At 34.8% G+C, this 21,272-nt stretch overlaps 2 protein-coding genes across 3 annotated transcripts; both read left to right on the forward strand.

Annotated features, from left to right (window-relative positions):
- The first annotated feature begins 8,383 nt into the window (after positions 1-8,383).
- On the forward strand, positions 8,384-12,336 carry LOC121235688 (short-chain dehydrogenase TIC 32, chloroplastic-like). 2 transcript variants are annotated; one of them, XM_041132055.1, is made up of 9 exons: positions 8,384-8,759; positions 8,845-8,911; positions 9,334-9,390; positions 9,479-9,687; positions 10,208-10,326; positions 10,812-10,907; positions 10,988-11,063; positions 11,599-11,752; positions 11,992-12,336. In XM_041132055.1, exons 2-9 carry the CDS (start codon positions 8,876-8,878, stop codon positions 12,142-12,144), a joined length of 900 nt encoding a protein of 299 aa, XP_040987989.1. In that variant the 5' UTR covers positions 8,384-8,759; positions 8,845-8,875; the 3' UTR covers positions 12,145-12,336. The 2 variants fall into 2 exon arrangements, with proteins under 2 accessions (XP_040987989.1, XP_040987988.1); XM_041132054.1 differs by having other exon boundaries at positions 9,362-9,390.
- Positions 12,337-16,698: 4,362 nt separating this feature from the next.
- On the forward strand, positions 16,699-18,587 carry LOC121235961. Its single transcript, XM_041132424.1, has 2 exons — positions 16,699-17,064; positions 18,046-18,587. Exons 1-2 carry the CDS (start codon positions 16,846-16,848, stop codon positions 18,271-18,273), a joined length of 447 nt encoding a protein of 148 aa, XP_040988358.1. The 5' UTR covers positions 16,699-16,845; the 3' UTR covers positions 18,274-18,587.
- The last annotated feature ends 2,685 nt before the right edge of the window (positions 18,588-21,272 follow it).

The raw sequence follows: 21,272 nt of genomic DNA on the forward strand, positions 1-21,272 counted from the left end.
TAACTCATAATAAAAAAAAATAATGCTATTATACCTTCTCAATTTGTTCCCTTATTTTTATAGCTCATATATTTATTTTTTTAAAATTTTTTTCTTAATAGTTAAAGAAGTGACGATTAATATATTTATACTTTATTTTTAAATATTTAAACATATTTAAAAAATTTGAAATAAAAAACAAAAAAAAAAAAGGTGCAATTTGCACTAGGAGCACACCAAACAGGCAAATTGAGGAGGCATAATAGCACTACTTTAATAAAAAATGCTTTAGCTAGATTTTACAAAAACTAACTTTTTTTGAAAAAAAAAAAAAAAACTTATATTATTCATCAAAACATCTTAGATCAATGACCGTATACATGAAAGATGATCCTCCCTATCCACAATTACATCTGAGATAAGTAAAGCATTTTGAGCTAAAGCATGAGCTGCTTTGTTAGTTGCTTGTCTCACATGATGGACTGACCACTTTGCATGGTTTTGCTTATTGATATCACTAACAATCATTCCTAATATAGCCCAGGATTCCTCTTTCTTTGTTATGTCTTTAACAATTTGTAGTGAGTCACCCTCCAGCATGATATGACTAAGGCCCAGATTTAAACCAAAATTGGTGGCTTCGAGAGCGCCAATAGCTTCTGCCAATAGAGGATCAAGAAATAACGATCGATTCATTCTCATAGATGCAGCTACTGATCCATGTTTATCTCGAACTAAGATTCTAATTCCAATTTTGCAATGAGTCTTATTGACAACTACATCTCAATTAATCTTGAAAGTGTTCATAGGAGGAAGGGCCCATCTTTGTTCCACAGATGTGGTAATGCTTGACTGACTAACTTTCATGGACTATAAGGCCTTCATCTCTTGCAAATCTTCTAGTGACTGCTTCACCACTACATTAGGATGCTTGAACTCTTTTTGAAAGACAAAAGTATTTCTTCTAGACACCACAACTAATTTCTCCATCACTTCTCTTTCTGAATTAGTCCACATGTCTTCTATCAATTCCATAAAAGTCTTCTTAGATAGAAAACTTGTTTGGATCTTTTTGGAACATTGACCCCAAATATCTTGTGCTACAAGATAACTCCATAAAGCATGAGCTACTGATTCCTGCCCTTATGAAAATGATAAGCACTTCTTACTGTGAATTTTTCATCTACTCCAAGTTAGTTTATCAGGGCTATTACTATAGCTTAGAGGATTTTTTTTATAATATCAGCTTCCTCTTTAAAAAAGATTTCATCAATTAAAGGTGATCTACATTACTTAGTATTAGGATCAATGAGTTCTTGCATTTTTGCATTTCCTTCCAACACCTTTACAGCACTATGGATTTCGAATGAGGATGGTTGTGGAAGCCACTTGTCTTTTCAGATATGAACATCTTTTCAATTCTCTATTTTCCAAAATTTACCTTGTTCTAGTAAGGGTCTAGCAGCAATGATACTTCTCCATATGAAATAGGGTTTGTTGCCAATTTTAGCTTGAAAAGTATATCATTTGGGAAATATTTCATCTTTAGAACTTGAGATGCTAGTGATTGAGGGTACTGTAATAAGCGTCAACCTTGCTTTGCAAGCATGGCCAGATTAAAGCTCTCTAGATCTCTAAATCCTAGACCTCCAGCTAATTTTGCTTTTCCCATTGTGCTTCATGAAATCTATTGAATTTTCCTCTCTTGATCTTGTTGACCCCACCAATAATTATGCATAATTCTATTAATGTTTCTGAGAAGGTTGCAAGGAAGTTTGAAGACTTCCATGTTATATGTAGGAAGAGTTTGCACTACTGACTTAAGAAGGATTTCTTTGACTGCCTGAGAGAGGGTCTTGACTTTGTTGCTACTAATCCTAAATCTAACTTTGTCTAGGATACTTTTGAAAGAATTGGCTCGAGATCTACCAACTAGAGTTGACAAACCAAGATATTTCTCATAAGGCACAGTTGATCTGACTCCTACTATGTTTAGAATGATTTCTTGAATTTCTCTTGGTGTATTTCTACTGAACTGGATGAAAGCTTTCTCCTTATTTAACCTTTGTCTAGATGCCTTTTCATACAAGCTTAACATATGAACCAATTTGCTCCATTCAAGAGAATTTGCTTTACAGAAAAAGCAAACTATCTGTAAAGAAAATGTGATCAATATGTACGTTGCCTTGAAAAATTGGAAAACCTATGATAGCTCCTATCCTTTTTGCATCATAAAACTCAGCACCTCAGCTCATAATATGAATAGATAAGGTGATAAGAGGTCACATTGCCTAATTCATCTTGAAGGTTTAAAGGCTTTTTGAGGGATACCATTGATCAGAATTGAGTATGAAACATACTCAATGCAATTCATTACCAGATCAACCCATCTCTGAGCAAAGTCCAACTTGATCATTACTGCTTTGAGAAACTTTCATTCAATCATATGCCATACTCATGTCCAGTTTTAAGGCCATATGTCTAGACTTACTTGCGAGCTTGCTATTCATAGTGTACATTGCCTCAAAAGCAACAATAACATTATCAGATATTAATATGCCAGGCACAAATGCAAATTCAGTATGGGAGATAATCTTTGGAAGAATTTTTTTCAGTCTATTGGCAAGAGTTTTTTAGGTGATTTTATAAAGGACATTACACAAACTTATAGGTCTAAAATCAGTCACTTTGGAAGGAAATTTTATCTTGGGAATTAAAACAATATGGGTTTCATTGATCTCAGCAACCAAACCATCTAAGTTCAACACATGCAGAGTGGCTTCACTAACCTCTTTGCCAATAGAGCTCCACTGATTTTGATAGAAGGCAGGTGTGAATCCATCTAGTCCAGGAGAGCTAAGAGAGTTCCTCTGAAATATAGCATCCTCGACTTCCTGAGTGGTGAATTTCTTTATAAGGTTGTTATTCATGTCAGAAATCACTCTAACATTCAAAGTCCCCAAGCAGTCAACAATGCCTTTTGGTTGAGATGTGAAAAATAGCTCCTGGAAATAGTTCTTGAATTGTTTAGAAATAGCCTATGGAGATACAACTTCTTTTCCTCTTTAATATTTTTTACAGTATTGGTCTTCCTTCTTTGGTTAGCACATTGATGAAAGAACTTTATATTTCTATCTCCTTCCCTTAACCACTTTTGCTTTGCCTTTTGTTTCCTGTTTATATCCTCCTCTTCAAGAAGCTTGTCAATCTCCTTTTGTAAAACATTGATGTTTCTCACCTGATCACCTTTGTTAGACTTCTGAAGATTTGAAACCTGGTAAAGACTTTCAGTAGTCATTAGGGGTGTAAATTTAAACCGAAAAATCAGACCGGACCGGTTGGTCCGGAACCGGTTCCTATATTATGAAAACCGGCCGAAACCGGTTTCTGAAACCGGACCGTTGAAAAAAAATATATATAAAAATTAATTTTATATATTATACAAAATGTGAGATCCCAGAATTTCATAAGTTTTAATTATTTAAATTATGTTATTTTATTTTAATTTATTTTGGTATATTTTTCCTTATATTTTTAAAATTTAGTGTATTATTTTAATTATGTTATTGTGTTATTTTAGTTTGAGCTTGTGAATTTTATTGTTTTTATTCTTGGGTTGTGTGTGTGTTTTGATTGGGTTGTGTGTGTGTGTTTTAATTAAACCCAGCCCGTGCAAAGAGTAAGCACAGCCCTTGTGTGGATCCAACCCGTTATGAGCCCGAACCCAGCCTTGTTATTGAAGCCCAGCCCGTGCGGCCCGTGAGAACCCAGCCCCCAATTATCAATACGGCGCCGTTTTGGGTCAAGGAAATTAGGGTTTTATTCTTTTCTCCTTAGGGTCGCGTTGCTTCTTCTTCTTCTTTCTTCCAGCGGGTTCCTCTTCCTCCACGCAGCAACTGTCGACGCCAACTGGACCGTAGTCACGCATTTCAGCCGTTTGTCGCCACCTTCATCTTGCCTCTTCCTCTCTGTGTCGTTCGATGGAGGCTCCGAAGCCTTGTTGTCAAGCCGTGGCTTCACACGGCCACCACCACCTTCCACCTCAAGCTTCCATGGTTTCTCCGTGTCCATCTTTCGTCTGCTGTCAACCCGCACTGCCACGCACGGCTTGAGCTGCCATTTTCTTTTCTCTACCCGTGTGACACGCAGTCCCTCCAACCGCCACACTTGGCCTATTTAAGGCCACGGATTTCTCAAGTTTTTGAAGGTTTTCTGAGTTCCTCAATTTATGTCTCTCTTAAACTTTTCATCCCTTTGTAATTGGAGTGTTTGGTCTGTGAATTTTTGGGTGAACCCGAGTGGTTGTGTGGTTTTGTCAAGTGTTTTTTATTCTGAAATTTGTGAGTTTTGGGTGTTAAATCCGAGAGCTTAAGATTTTGTTGTGCTTGGTTTTGTTCTAATTGAGGGAAAAATCGATCGGTGTTTGTTGTGGCTGTGTGATAAAACCCAATTTTTGGGCACTGTTCCGCTGAGTCGCCACCTTGAGCAAACGTTCGTTTGCTTGATCTTTCAGAAATACCCATATTCGTGTGTATGTAATTTTTCAGTTTTATTAATAAAGTTGCTATAATTGTATTTTGTAAACTATCATTTCTGATGTAACTGTTGATTGTAATGATTTGTTGGAATTGGGCCATAGGCCGGTTTGGAGGACGGGGTATGACGTGTATTGTGAAATGGTGAAATTGTAAATAAATGATTAATTTTATAAATGAATTATATATTCCTATCAAATGATTGAACTGTATATTTATAGTTTTATTAAAATGTGCTGTGATGTTACGTGTTATGTTGCATTGGTTACTGAATATGTAGGTGCGTGTGTATCACGACCCAAAGCCGAGATGAGGTATTATCTCGGTGGAGCTTCTCTGGTCACTCGGGAGCGTAACAGACTAACGTGACATCTCCTGAGTTGTCGCAGGGCGACGACGGGAACGGACGAGACGGTAACGCTCTGGTACCGATTCCTTGACCTTTTGGCTGGTGAGGTTAGGGGATGATTGGCCATGTACCCGCTGAACGCAGAACTGAGCATCGCTCGTTACGAAGTCTCATGCACGGACGTTACCCGTGATGTGACGAAGAGAGCTAGGGTGTGCAGACGGTCCATAGGGGAGACCGTGGTGCATGTGTAATTTCATAATAAATATGATTGAGACCAAAAATGAGATTTTTGGTGTAAGTATAAAAATGGTATTTTTGAAAAATTGAATGTGGGTTGTTATTCTGTCCGTATGGGGATGCGTGGTTATATAAATGTGTTTTAAATCTCTTGGATGTTGTTTTGGTTAATTACTTGCTGAGATGTCATAATCTCATTGTGGTGTTTTACCCTACGGTTCCGTTTTATGGTGCCGTAGAGTTTGACACAGAGCCCGAGTATGAATCTGAAGGACCGACTCCGTCAGAAGCTTAAGTTGCTGATATGTTGTTCAGCATTTTGGGATTTGTTTCCCTTATGTTATTTGTTTTCTTTAAATTATCTGTTGAAAAACTGTAAAATTCTTGTAAAGTTATTTTACTGTTTTTTGTACAATTTTGGTACTTAATAAAGAAAGACCTTTTATTTTCTCCGTTGCGAATATTATGTTGTACATTTATTGCATGTTTTACCCACTTTGAGCACTGGTCGTTGGGGTACGTGATCTGTGTGGTCATCATCCCGATGTTACGAACTCCACAAAAATAACACGTGGGGGTCGAGGGTGCCACACAAAACATTTATATATATATATAAGATTTATATATAATATATAATTATATATTAAATTTTTATATATAATATATAATTATATATCATATATGAAATAATTTCATATTATAATTTATAAATTATAGCATAAAATGTTAATTTTAAATATGAACATTTGTAATTTGTTTGATCATATGTTATTAATATATTTATATCTAAGATAATGTTATTATAATTTATAAAATAAAAGTTTAATCTTAAAGATGAAAATTTAATTGATCATATGCTTTAAACATAATATATATATTAAATTATTAATAATATTTTATCATAAAAAGTAACATTTTATTATATATTTTTTACATTTTAAAAAAAAAAGAAAAAAAATCCTAAACTATTAAAAAAGATTAAAAATTCTTACCAAGCAACAAATCGGTCCATTGGAGCGAGAGAGAGAAGAGGAGGAGAAGAAGAAGAAGAGACGCCGAGGAGTAGGAGAATAGGAGTATGACTCCATGGCAAGAGGAAGAGAGGCTCTGTTGCAGTGAGAGGGAAAGAGAGAGAGAGAGAGGGGGAAATGGGAAGGGAAAGCTAGGGAGGTTACGTTTAACTTAACCCCCCACCCAAAACGATGATGTTTCGTTGTCTTTTTTTTAAAAAAAAATTGAATTCCACCCAAAACAATGATGTTTTGTCGTCCGTGAGATGAGAAATCTGTGACTAGTAATGAGATAATTTGTGAATAGTAGTGAAATAGTTTGAGTTAAGATTTTTATGGAATTTTGGAAAATGAAAAAAAAAAGTTAAATAAAAAAATTATAAAGTTAAAATAGGGTTAGAATATAATTTTTATTTTGAAATTTGAAAAAGTTGAATTGTTTTTTGTGTTTTGTTTAAACGTTTAAGAAAATTGTAATGATTAGGTAATGATTAGATGAAAAAGTTGAAAAGTTAAAAATTTGAAATTAAAAAATGTTTGTTAATGAATAGTATTTGGATGTTGAGATGAGATGTAATGAAATAGTTTGAAAAGTTTGTGAAACCAAACTAGACCTTAGTATTCTTGGCAAGGATGGCAAGTTTCGTCCCTCTTTTTTCATTAAAGACAATAACACCAATCTACAAAGGTTGAAGCATTTGTAGGAACAATACTAGTAGGGGTGTCAAATAGTGTTAACGGATCGTGTTCATGTCGTGTTGTGTCAAGATATGTATATTATACTATATAGGTCAACACTAACCTGACCTTTTAAACTTATCGTGTCAAAATCTCAAACCCTAACACGACCCATTAACATAATGGGTCGTGTCATGTCAACCCGTTTTGACCCGTTTATGTAAATGGATTGAAACAAACCCAAAATTAACCCATTTAATCTAGTTAAGTTTAGCATAATTTTATATAAATGTTAAAATTACAATATCTATAAAAAATATAAAACTAACTACAAGTCCAAAATTATAATCCAAACAATAAAAATTTTGAAATTAAAATCCCAACAATTTTATTTTTTAGGTATAAGGGTATAATTGTAACTTTAACTTTTTTAACGGGTCATAACGGGGGGTCATAACGGGTTGACCCGTTATCAACCCGTTAAGCTATCGTGTTTTAACGGGTCAACCCATTTTGACCCGAACCCTTTAAGAGTAAACCCTAACCCACTTTTATCGTGTCGTGTTCGTGTTGGGTTAACGGGTCGTGTCACATATTACTACCCCTAAATACTAGTGGTCTTTGGGTACTAAAACTAGTCTTTTGTGTTATTGTTTTAATTTTTTTTCTGCCTTCTTTACTAGTGGTCAATTTGTTGATTTGGTTTTTGGATATGGTGGTCTGAATCTTACTTTCCACTAAAAATTCAAGAGAAAATGAGAGGGATAATGGAAGGGAAGCACCCAGAGCGAATGATAATGGAAGTGAATTGTTAAAGGCTCAGCCATTGATCTAAAAGGTCTAGGACTATTGGATACAGTTTAGTTAAACTTTTAACCCTCAGGATTATAACATTCCACCATACTTTCCAAATCTAACGTCCACGGCGACCCACTTTATCGACATTGACCCGGTGGTAGTCATTTCCCTTTTGGCTGCTTCACTCATCTATCACTATTCAATAACTTAACACTATGCTCATATATAGCACAAATGCATTTTAATTCAAGCCTATAGGTTGTCTCTTTCGTGACTTGAACCCGTGACGTAGTCCTTGTTCTGATACAAATCATTAAAGATCCAACTATTGATCCAAAAGTCTTAAAAATATTATATACTAATTTGATTAAATTTTTAACCCTCAGGATCATAGCAGGAAAGACCCTGATTCCAAATTCGAACAATATTCACCCTAATGATAACGGGATGATGAAAGGCTTCTTGACGTATTTGAAATTTTTTTTTAAGAAATGATATTTGTAGTCATAGAGTGCAAAAGTGCTGTGCATTTCTTTTGAAATAAGTAAATAAATACGAGACCCATATAAAAAAATAATTTTAATAGTAGACCTTATTTTTTTTTAAAATGATTGCACGGCGTACTCTACGACTATACGTAACATTACTCTTTTAATTTTAAACATTTATAGAAGTTTTAATCCTGTGGTTCTCGGTATACAAAGAAAACAACATAAGGCTGATGTGTCAGCCTTCCATCGTATGGTGTAAACATCCTATACGCACCACGTCCATTGTTAAGATTTTCTCTTATGATTGACTCTTCCTCTCGAGTCTTCATCGTCTCTGGCCAACAAACAGAACCATTCTGCGGAGACCACTGGAGAGACAGAGAAAGTGAGAGATAGACCCCGGGGCGGGGTTAAGCTCTGATTGAACTCTGAATCTGAAGTTGGTTTATCGAATATATGAGTAAGAGGGTTGATGATGGGTATAAGGATGGCGATTAAGGAATTGTGGAACGCTCTGCAATTCATTTGCTCCGTAGAATTCTGGAGAATGTCGGTGTTTTGGACGGTCTCTCTCCTCGTCTCCTATTGCCGCTTATTGCTTGCTCCCAAATCCAAGTCCTACCCACGTTGTCCCCCTCCAACTCCTATCAATAACAAGCCCGTCTGCATTATCACCGGCGTAATTCCATATTCGTATTTTTCTCCCGACCTGATGGATTTACTCGTTACTTTTTGTGTGATTGTTGTTTAGCTTTTTGCTGCAGGCTACATCTGGGCTGGGTAAGGCCGCTGCTTATGCTCTTTCAAAGGAAGGTTTCTGCGTTGTTCTGGGTACTTTGCCCTTCTCATTCTTTGACATTTTGGTTAGCTTAGCGTAGCTGCTCACACGAAGTATAATCGGATGACATGTTCAACCCAAAAAAACACGTGCCTATTTTGAGTTTCCTTATATTTAAACCATTCAAGCATGCTTCGTCTTTGATTTACAACCAAAGTTTTTACGAGAATTGCTCAATGCTTTCGTGTTCTGACACACAAGGTTTCGTTTTGTGTTGTAAACAAACTTGTTACGGGACACGACTTCTTGTCTGTTGATAGTTTGACACTGTGAGATCTCTGAACATATAATTTATTTTGATGTTTTGAGTAATGTAAATGGATATCCAAATCACAATTGTTTTCTTTGGATCATGAGAGAAACATTTTGCTCTATTTTTAAGCAAGGAGCGAGTTTTATTTGACAAGTTTAACAGCGTGTAGCTGAATTAATTCTGTCTGCAGTTGGACGGTCCTCTGATTTGTTATTGAAGGTATAACTTCTATATTAAGTTTATTGTTTAACATGCCTCCTCCATCTCAAGCCTTTTCTTACATTTTCTCTTACTGGTTGTGTGACAGACTGTTCTTGAGATAACAAGTTCGAATAAAGATGCCCAGCTCAAAGCTTTTCAGGTTGACATATCATCTTTCCAGTCAATATTGAACTTCAACCGCTCCCTTCAGCAGTGGCTTTCAGATACAAAAATGCATTCTTCAGTCCAATTATTGATTAACAATGCTGGGATACTAGCAACATCGTATAGACTTACAGCTGAAGGCTATGATCAGTAAATATCTACACCTGCTATTTATTTTTAATGGACTTTGGCTGCTCTCCTGAAACAAGAATTGTTTATGATAAGCCCATGCTAATTTGATTGGACTAGTGGACCATATGCTCCGCCAAGTTGGATGAGTTTCTTGCTGTTGATTTGTCTAATTTGATCTAATTTGCATAAGTTGCTTGGTGAGCTCGGCCCCCCTTTTTTATGAGATAAAAAAGCAACATTACCGTGCTCAATTAAACTTGACTTTCATGGAATTGAGATCCAAAAGATTTCGTGGAAGTCTTTTTTGTTCTTTATTTTGTATTTTAATCTTCAGTATCATATCCTTTTCTGTTTCAGAAAATGTGTGTTTTCTTTGTGCTATTTTTTCAGCATATTCTGGTTTTATATGCATCTTATCTCATCAGTAATTGTTGAAGAAAATATCTTATTCATTTTAGTGCCTGGTGCTACATCCCGGTTCTCAGTCTGGATGCAGAATCCTGGGTTGTTCAATGATAAGTTTACCTGTGATTTCCAGGATGATGGCTACAAACTACATTGGTGCATTCTGTCTGGCCAAACTTCTACTTCCACTCCTCATAAACAGTCCTGTTCCTTCCCGGATTGTGAATGTTACATCCTTTACGCATCGAAGTGGTAATATTGATTGCTGTTCGCGTATGCAAAACATTTTCCAGCGAACAATTAGTGGCAATTTTTAGTCTTTAACAGAACTATCTTTATTAGGAAAAAATCTTTGTAATTGCTGTCTGTTACTACTTGCTTAACTTTGTAGAAGAATGTTAGTGCCCAAAATTTTCTGACTTGTTGATGTGTCAAAGAGGCCACTAAGCTTAGGTTGTAAAGTTCCATCAATGTGGCAAACCAATGTTATGTGTTAATTCACTAACAAATGATTGTTTTCCTGCCCCTAAAGTAGAAAAAGAAGAGTGCATATTGATGGTCCATCAAGATAAGATACTCTGTGATGACAGTGCTTGAGTGCATAATGATCATCCATCAAAGTAGGATATGTTGTGATGAGAGTGCTTGCGGTATTATATTTTCCACACAATGCTTGATACATTTGGAATGCTAACAGATTATATGATAAAACATTTTGTTAATTTGTTCTTCTTCAGTTTTTAACATGCAGGTTGACAAGGAAACTGTCACTGGCAAGAGCTTCTTGAGACGAAAACAATACCCATGTGCTCGTATTTATGAGTACTCCAAATGTAAGTTATAAGGCCCCATCAGATATGCCGTATCACTTTTTATCTGAATCCTAACATGCTCACTTGATTGTCTGTTGTAGTATGCCTACTGCTGTTCTCTTATGAACTTCACCGACAACTTGGTTTGATGGAAAAACCTCATCAGGTCTCTGTCATGTATGTGATTACTAACTTCTTCTGTTATTTTTCATTTTTTTGGGGCTTTGTATATATTTGAAAACATAATATATTGAATTAATAGTTATGGGAAAATTTATCTGATTTTAATTTTTGGAATACATCTTTGATATTTTCTGGTCTTCATGCATTGAAACTAGCATTTTTTTCCTATCTACATCTGTCTTCTGACTATCTGCAGATAGAATTTTTTTTTCTTTTTTTTATTTTTTATTTTTTTTATATAAGAAGATATTTTATTGATATCGAAATAGGCATAACCCAAGTACACAGGAAGTATACAAGAGATTACACCTACTTAGGAACTAGAAACGGATACAAGGAACTGTAGATAGAACTTATTGTTTGTCATTCTCTTACAACTCACATTTTTTTCTTTTGTTATGCTAATGCAACCTATTCTCATCAGCCATATTTAAGAATTTCTAGCTTTATGCTGTCATCCATCATACTAATCAAGATCCTTTTATTAATGATAGTTTCCGCTTCATTTCTGTTTCTTATCTGTTTGAAGTGCTACGGATCCTGGAGCAGTGGAAACCAATATTATGCGTGAAGTTCCTTCATGTCTTTCCCATGTAGCTTTTATGGTCTTGAAACTTCTGGGCCTTTTGCAATCACCTGAAAAAGGCATCAGCTCTATCATTGATGCAGCCCTTGCCCCACCAGTGAGTTTTACACACACCAATTTTTGTTTCTTCTTTAAATGAATGTTGAGATTCTTCAATAGAAAAAATATGTTGTCATTAATTATTTATATCTTTATAAATTAATTAAACCTTAATGTGCGTATTTTCGCATGCATCAGTCCAATGCCGGTATTTGTGTAAGCTATATAATTGTGCTGCCGATAAAAAAAATTTAATTTGATTACTGGGCTAACTAGTTTACTTTTTTTTTTTTTCAGGACAAATCCGGAGTATACTTTTTTGGTGGAAAGGGTAGAACTCTCAACTCTTCGGTGCTGTCGCACAACGCAGAACTTGCACAAGAGCTTTGGACTACTTCATGTGATCTGTTTTTGCAGTCTCAGCTTGTTGTCGAGCCAATTTCCACTTGAGCATTGGATTGCAATAGGGAGCAATCTCTTCATCAACCAAAATAAAAGAGAATGGGTGTTCCATCAGTGTCAGTGAATTGGTACCAAGTGAAGTGGGTTGATGGCCTGTTCCTCGAGATGTGTTCTCAATTATTTTGCTTCATGGATGTTTTGTTAAATGCAATGCGAACTTGTTACCATGAAATCTTTGTCAAAGCCTTGAGAAATTTTCAGGAGTCATGTTCTCTAAAACCAAGGCTAAAGAGACATGAAAAAAGTCTGAACAGTCAGGGAAATGGTCATTGGTTTCTGCCCCAAAAGAGTATTGAGTGTCAAAACGAATTTATATTTTTTAGTAATTCATATTTACATGATGCCATCTCTGATGTGAATTCACATATTAGCAACTGAATGAAGTTCTGTTTTGTTTTTCCCCTTCTTGTTTTGATTTTGTAATTTCTTTCTATTTCCATACCAGTGGTTGTTTTGAATATATCATACTCTATTATAATAAGTGGCTATCTAATTGCGAATAATAACTTTTTGTTATTTTTTCGTTAACTTTTCTTATTTTTTCATTAAGTCCGTTAAATCCTATTTTACCAAAAAGCCCTTAAAATTCTTGACCATTTGATGTGTAACTCCTTTGTAGAATTTAATAAAGGATTTTGTTTTACCAAAATGCCCTTAATAGTCCTGCGACGCACATGAATTGACATATCTTTTTCATATCCTTTTTGTTCTAACAGTGTACTCATTTTCATTTCTTTTTGTTTCAATTTTTTAAATAAAAAATTAATAATATTTTATTATTATATAGAAAGTAAATAGATAATCTAATATGGATGTAGACCAATCAATGCTCATACTTTGCTGAAGTCTAGATTTTTTTTAATCTTGATTTTGTCTTTCTTTAATCTTGTATTTGTTTTTTCCAGAAAAATAAGCAATTGACTTTTTTACTTTTTTTATTTATTTAAATTATTATGTTAGGTGCACCTTGGGACTAACATACCCGTGGCCGTTCCCTAGTATGTATATATATACAAGGGGTTGGCCCAAGTGATGAAAGCTTTAGTTTTGAGGTATCACTTCCTTTAAAGTTCAAAATTCAATATCTCATTGGTACAAACAATCATTAGAGATCATACTCCTAGTTGAAAAGTCAGTAATTAAATCAGTTCCGTGTGGGAAAATTTTCAAAGGTACGGTGTACCAAACCGGGGTTTATTTTGTAGAGGTGGATCTGAAAGGCCCTACCTTAGAGAGATTCACTGACATAAAAAAAAAAAATGAATTATCGAACAGATTCCTTGACATAAAAAAAAAAAAAAAAAAAAAAAGAATTATAAAGCTAATTCATTTGCAAACGCTAACTTATGTGAGCGGATCAAGATTTTTAAGTCTTTATCCGAATGCTAAGGTCAGACTAGAATAGATATAGACACATACAAAGGTTTACGACACTTGGTGAGATTATTCATTGAGTAAAGATATTAGAAAGTCCACCATATAGATTTTACAAACAATTAAAGCTATATTTATTAGAAAAATAATTGGGTCTACAAAGCACAATTTAGATGAAATTCCGTTTATTGTAAGATAAAGTTACATAAATTTATAATTCCTCACTTGGCAAGACATGATTGCCACCAGCTAATCAAGTTATAATTGCCGCATGGCATTTTATTATTCATCCACATGATTTTTATTTTATTAATGGCGATGGGCGTTAAAACAGATACAAGATCTTATTTCTAACAAATACGTAGCTCAGACGATTATTAATTAAAAAAAATACACAAGATGCTATAAGAAAATAGGCCTAAGCAAAGAAAGTTTTCATTAAAATGTCCTAGAATTTATTGTAACACCCTGCATTTTAGTGTATTTTTACTAAAGGATTATTTTTATTTATTTAAATTTTATTCTCGTATTTTAAAATTGGTTAGATTTTTAATGAGTTTATTTCTATGATTTTAATTGGTGAAAATTAATTTTTATATGCTTTCTTAATATTTATTTATTGTTGTGCATTTAAATTATTTTTCATATTTAATTAATTACTGTGGGATTTAATTATTTCAATTTGACTTTACCATTACGTTTAAATTATTTTATTTAACTTGAGGTTTTGAAATCGTTTCCGTTGGATTATTTTTGTGACCCAAGTTATAAGGATTGGACCTCATTTCTTTTCCCTCTATTTTTCTTTCCTCTCCTTTTCTTTTCTTTTTTTTCTTTTTATTCCTTTTTCTTTTCTTTCCTCCTTATTTCTCCTCCCCGCGCGCGCAACTCCCTCTCCCTCCCTCTCTCTCTCCGTCCGTTCTTCCTCTCCCCCAGCCCGCCGCCGTGCGCCGGCGGTGGTCGACACCGCCCGGCTCCCCAGCTCCCCCAGCCACCGGCGACGCCACACCTCCGTTTCCAGCTCCATTCGCGCCGCCGTTAGCCACCACGAGCCCATTGAAGCCGCGGCACTCTTTTCGCCGCTGCGCCGCCGTCGCACCACCATTGGCCACCATCTTCTTACCACATTATCCTCGACCTCTTGGCAACCCATTGGACCCAACCCCACCTCCGATCTGTCACCGGTGAAGCACATCCAACTCTATTTCCGTTTTGGGCTTTTTGGTCTTCTACCGCCCATTTCGCCACCACCCACTACAAACCACCACCACCATTGGCTTCACCGACCTCCCTAGGCCCTATCCTATCAATCTTGGGTCTTCGTTTGTCTCCGTTTGAAAGTTGGTATTTGTGACCCACGGCCACAGTGTATTTTACACTGTGGTGTTGCTCAAACGTCGCATTTTTCAACTTCGTGATCCTTCGAAAATTGTTATATTGCACTGTAAGTATTTTCCTTAAAGAACTTTCGTGATTTAAATATATTTTTGCACTAACACATATTATCTGTGAATTGGTTTGTTTTGCCGGACTGAGTCCGAGGAGTTTCGGGGGTCGGATGGATTGTGGACGGAGTTGTGTTTGTTTGCATTGTGAATTGTGGTTGTTGGTTGTTGGTTATGACTTGTTCATGTACATCGCATACTGCATGCATGATCATGTTTGTAAAGAAAACTGAGTTTTCGCATGATTGCATACATGTTCATGTGTTTATTGAAAATTGGATTTTCATGTGAGTAAAAGTAAAGGAACTGTAGGGATGGTGGTAAGCAGGGATGGTGGTAGAGTCCCGCCTGCAATTCCCGCCTACGGTGCACGCGATAGGGATGGTGGTAAGCAGGGATGGTGGTTGTGTCCCGCCTGTGATTCCCGCCTACGGTGCACGCGGTAGGGATGGTGGTAAGCAGGGACGGTGGTAGAGTCCCGCCTGTGATTCCCGCCTACAGTGCTCTGTTAAGTATTCATTGTGTGTAAAGGAACTGTAGGGATGGTGGTAAGCAGGGATGGTGGTAGAGTCCCGCCTGCGATTCCCGCCTACGGTGCATGCGATAGGGATGGTGGTAAGCAGAGATGGTGGTTGTGTCCCGCCTACGGTGCACGCGATAGGGATTGTGGTAAGCAGGGACGGTGGTAGAGTCCCACCTGTGATTCCTGCCTACAGTGTCCGATAAATGGGTTGTTTGTGTGAATCATTTTATGGGAAAAAATGGTATTTTATGGCTAAATGTATTTTGCTATATTGTTGGTTGCATTAATGTATTTTTATCCCGAGAGTTGTTTGGTTTATACTTACCTGTGGTACCATTTTATGGTATCGCAGATTTTGATGCAGATAATGATGACGAGCCTTAGCTTGGCTCCGTTGGAGGAGTGATCTGGGATTGCTCCTGTTTAGTGAGTTATGTTTTTATCAATTACTGTATTTACCTTTTGTATTATATTTGGGATGATTGTATATTTTTAAAGATAAATTGTGTTGAATATTTGTATTTAAATTTCTGGTACTTAGTTGACTTATTTATATTATCCGCTGCGACTTTTATTGTGCACCTTTGCATGTTGCACACACACTTGAGCACATTTCGTTGGGATGAGTGACCGTGTTGTCACCATCCTGGTGTCTCAATCCCTGTGTATTTATATAAGGGGGATTGGGGGCGCCACATTTATAATGTATTTTACATGAGTAACGCTACATATAGTCGTTGAGTGTATAAGTGTTATATAATCATCTTGAAAAAGAGTAAGATTTATTATTAAAAATTAATTTTTTTATGTAAATTTCGTATTTATTCATTTTTTTAAATGGATTGCATGACGCTTATGCACGAACTAAAAAATGAGAATAGCTGTCCATCGATAATGGAATGAAAATTGTATAATGATAGAATTTTTTTTTATAAAATAAATTTATAATGAATATAATTAATAATTCTATTTACCGTCCTAAGTGAGAATTACATGTATAGTTTTATTGATAAATGAGAGACTGTATGAATTTATATGAATAATTTCTATTTGGAAACTATAGATTAACTAAATTTAATATAATATATTAGATTGTATTGACTTGATTCTACTTTCGTAAAATTATGGATAAAGTGGAATTAGTAATTACCACGTAAAGATTGTGGCGAATTCCGCGTGATGATCACGTGCTCCTCCCTACGAAGGGTTTTTCTCTCTTTTGTTGTATCCTCTGCTGTGAGAGTGCGAGTCCCGGTGGCGGTGCAGTGCCAAAGCCCTAAACCCTAAGTAGAAGAAATAGTGAGTAGTGAGCGGATCGGGAGGGAAGGAGTTGGTCTTGGAGCAGAGATGTGGTTCAGAGGCGGTGGAGCTTCTTGGACCAGTGGTGCTGGTATGCTTACTGCTACAACGTTCGTGCGGCATTTCTCGCGAAAACGCGCGGAGAATCTGAGGAAAATCAACCCCAAGGTGACTCGTCAAGAGGCCTCTTCCATTGCTCAAGACATATACCATCTCATCAAGCAGAACGGTCCTCTCACTGTCTCCAATGCTTGGATTCACGTTCAGGTCCTCTTCTTTCCATTTCCATTCCTTTAAAAAATATTTTATATTTATATATTAGTGCTGATATCATCTGTCTATTTGGGTAACGGAGGTCGTTTGCGATTAAAAAAGTGTTGAAATACTTATCCAACCATAACATGTTAGCTACGTTGAATTGTCTTCTGTATCATTTGAAATATTTGTGGAATATACTTGGAGATGCAGAGATGTGTCCCACCTGCAAAACACCCTATACCAAAATCCATCCTCTCTGTCTCTTGAGTTATAGTTGAGATGCTGTTAGTTAGGCAGACTAATTTCTAAAAATGAAAGAATTCATACAAATATCAATTTTGTATTTTCTTGGGTTTTATAATCAGAAAATATCAATTAAATTCACTACAACCACAAAAATTGCATGCCTTTGTAATCCCATCTACTAGCATAGACAATCCAATCTCAAGCTATACTTTTATCACAAGCTTGTTCGTGAAACATTTATTTTAGACTTATTAACTTATTTAAGCTTGGTTTCATTCTTTACTGTCAATCATAAACATTTTTTTATTCCTTCTGAAGCTGAACCCAAGCTGTTCATGAATAATGATTCACCCTTTGTGCTAACTTTGTCTTTTACCACTGAACTTCACTTGTTTGAGTTCTCTTTCAATTGTCACATTCCTCCAATGTTAATCTAACATCAGTATGTATGTTTAATACTTTTGGATCTTATCTTACCATCAAGATTGATGTTTTCTTCCTTCTAGAGTAATGCTGATTGCTTTCTTTGGTCATTGTTATTTCTCTTCAAATTCCAAAGCCAAATCAAGACTTGCTCTTTTAATGAAATACAAGTTAATATAGATTGGAAGGGTAACATATATTGATGATTATGGCACGTCTAAATGCAGTTAACTTTCTAATGAGATTTCTTATGAAAATTATATGCCTGTGCATTTGTAGACATGCCTTTCAATTAGTTCACCCCGCTTATGTTCATTGCAGGAATCTGGTATTAGTGGATTGAACAGCAAGACACACATGAAACTAATGCTCAAATGGATGAGGGGGAGGAAGATGCTGAAGCTATTCTGCAACCAAGTTGGTTCTAGCAAGAAATTTCTGCTATCCACTTTGCCTGAAGAACCACAAACTGAACAGTTGAAACATCCCTCAGATCTGAAACTTCAGACTGAGAAGCCTTCCGTAAAGGGTAGGAAGAAAACTAGATAAAAATGTACGTTCCAAGGCCTTTCCTTTGGATTCCGCACACAAACGGGGAGCATACCCTTGTGATCCTTCATGACACAAATGGACATCTTTGATCTCCCGTGGTAGTTGTCTAAAACCATTTTGGCTAATAATATCTTATGCTTTTAAGTGCCGTCCAATTTGTCCCTTCCCTTCACTATGCATTTCAATCTAGTAAGGACTACCAAGATCCAGTCTGTTGATTATCATACTGTTGTAGGATTTAGAATCAAGAAATTGGATTATTGAATAATACTTGTGTGCGTATGTTATGAAATGCAGCATGATTAAATGTACATTTTGTATCTCTTCACTCAGGGTTTATCCTACTTCTTTTCTAAGTTATTATTTATTTTTCACTTACCAAAAATGGGCAATGGAGGGAAGAATATACCTTTTCTATGTATTGCTAGGTTTCGAAGACTTGAGATTTGCTTCGATTACTTACCTGAATTAGATGATTCAATTCGGATAGAGAGAACTGCATCATGTCGAGCTTACATCATATAATACTTTGTTGCAAACTTTATACCAATATTTGGGTTTTGCCAGGGCATTCTTCAAATGAAGCAGTCAAGGAGGCAACAATCCCATTCCCGTTGGAATTAGCCTTAAATTCTTTCACTTTAGATTTATTTTCCTCACACACACACACACACACATGAACACACTTCCATCCATTTCATCTTGCGAACAGAACCCTTATTGTAACTGTTGTAGGTCAGATTGAAAAGTTGAACAAATAATATAGAGATTGGATTTGTATTCTTTACCCTCCAAGAATTGGGCCACTCTTGGCGTTCCATCTTTTTCCTACCTATGGTCAGGGGAGCTGCCCTGATGGAATGAGGAATTTTCTCTCTTCCATTTTTTGCATTTTCATATGATCTTTTTAAAATTTTTAAATAAAATTCTATTGGGTTATACATCATTGTGTAAATATAATATTTATTTTTGGCTTACCTTGGAACCACTATAATTAAAAAAAAAAAAAAACCAAAATATAAACTTTTATGCTAATTGAATGTCAGACTTCCACATCAAATGTGTATTAATATGTTAAACAAGCTCAGAACTAAAAATTTTCAAGCGAAAGATGAAAGAGAAATGATTTGTACATATTTCAAATAAACAAGTTTCATACAAGTTTTTGTAAAAAAATGAATCTCGCCTTAAAAAAATTATTATTTATTAATGAGATTTACTTTTTTACAAAAGACTTGTATGAAACTTATCTATTTGGAGATTCTACATAGCATTACTAAAGATGAAATTTTCGTCCAAATTTATAATTTTTTTATGTTATAACATTTCGCTTTCAAATAAAAATAAGATCTCGATTGCGCTGGACATAGAGTATAATGAATATAATAAATGTTACATTGACTGTGTCTTAACTGGATCCTTAATATATATATATATATATATTTTAATTTTATGTATTTTTTACTACCTCAATTATAGAATAACTTTATATAAATTTTTCTTTTCCTTGAAACCCCACTTATTGCGTTCCCTTTTTAAATGAAGTGGAAAATGCTGCGTTTGGATGTTAAAGTGAGTTGAGTTGAGTTGAATTGAGTTGAGTTGAGATGATAAAATATTATTAGAATATTATTTTTTAATATTATTATTATTTTAAGATTTGAAAAAGTTAAATTGTTTATTATATTTTGTGTTGAAATTTGAAAAAATTATAATGATGAGTTGAGATGAACTGATGATCCAAACGAAACTAATTCTATTCTCAAGGACGTCATTGCATGCCTCAGGGGTTGGCCTTCCCTTAAATTTAAAACCCAATCACTGTCTTTAATGAAACAAACTTCATTTTGGCTTGCCCAAATACAAATAATAAGAAAAATAATATTTACAGTTGTGAAATGTGTAAACATAATAGTATAATACTACCTTAATCTTAACATTTACCTAAACCTCAAGGACGTCATAGCCTATGTAGACCGAGTGCCCTTATTTTTTTTTAAATAAAAGAATTTATATTCTACTCCTAAGATTTCTATTTAAATGCGGTCTCCAAAGTCCAAACTTCAAACTATGAAAATTATTTTACTGTTGCATTATCATAATTTTGATGATCTGGTCATCCTATTAAAATAGAGTATTGCTACTAAATTATTTGAAACTTATCGCTTAGATGACATTCTTAACATGACACCACCACGTAGTGCTATGTGATTTATTAAAAACTATATTCAAACCAAAAGAGTGTTTGAAAAATTAAAATACAAAAAGAAGAAGAATAGAATTCTAAGTTTAATTTATATTTTTTGTATTTTTGTTTTTAACTTTTTAATAAATCACATAATATCACGTGATGCTACGTCAAGAGGGCTATCTGAATAGTAAATTTTAGATAATAAAAAAAATTGTAACAAGGGAATAAAGTCTAATTTTTATTCAAAGCAATTCATAGTAAATCAATAACACTAAACTAAAATTACGTCGAAATCTTAGAAATTATTAGAGTATAAGAGCTTATACACTGCTTGGGAAGAAGTGGATTTCATTGACGTCTTCCATATGATCTCTCAACTCAAACAGATCCAGTTTTGTAGGAAAAAATAATTCGCTGTAATGAATATCATTCAACATGATGTAATTGATTTATGCTATCTGGAAGTTGATGCGGACGATAAACATTTTATATTATTGACAGTATTATGGTTTAATTTGTCAAAAACAAAAAAAAACTCAATTTGAAACTTTCGTTATCAAGTAAATTATTAAGAATTGCAATCATGCTTTTCAGTCATATAACTTACTTTGTCTCGTAATATTACTATGTGGTGCTATATAAATTATCTGTTTTATATTTTTATTTTTTAATAAATTACGTGAGAACGTGTTAAATAAAATAAAGTTAGTGGTATAAAAAGATCACATATTATCATTTCTCTAGGCTTCGTTTGGTTACGCAGTTCAGATGAGATGAGATGTTTTATTGAAAGTTAAATAAAATA

This window comes from Juglans microcarpa x Juglans regia, chromosome 6D, assembly GCF_004785595.1.
Source record: "Juglans microcarpa x Juglans regia isolate MS1-56 chromosome 6D, Jm3101_v1.0, whole genome shotgun sequence".
Classification (NCBI taxonomy): domain Eukaryota; kingdom Viridiplantae; phylum Streptophyta; class Magnoliopsida; order Fagales; family Juglandaceae; genus Juglans; species Juglans microcarpa x Juglans regia.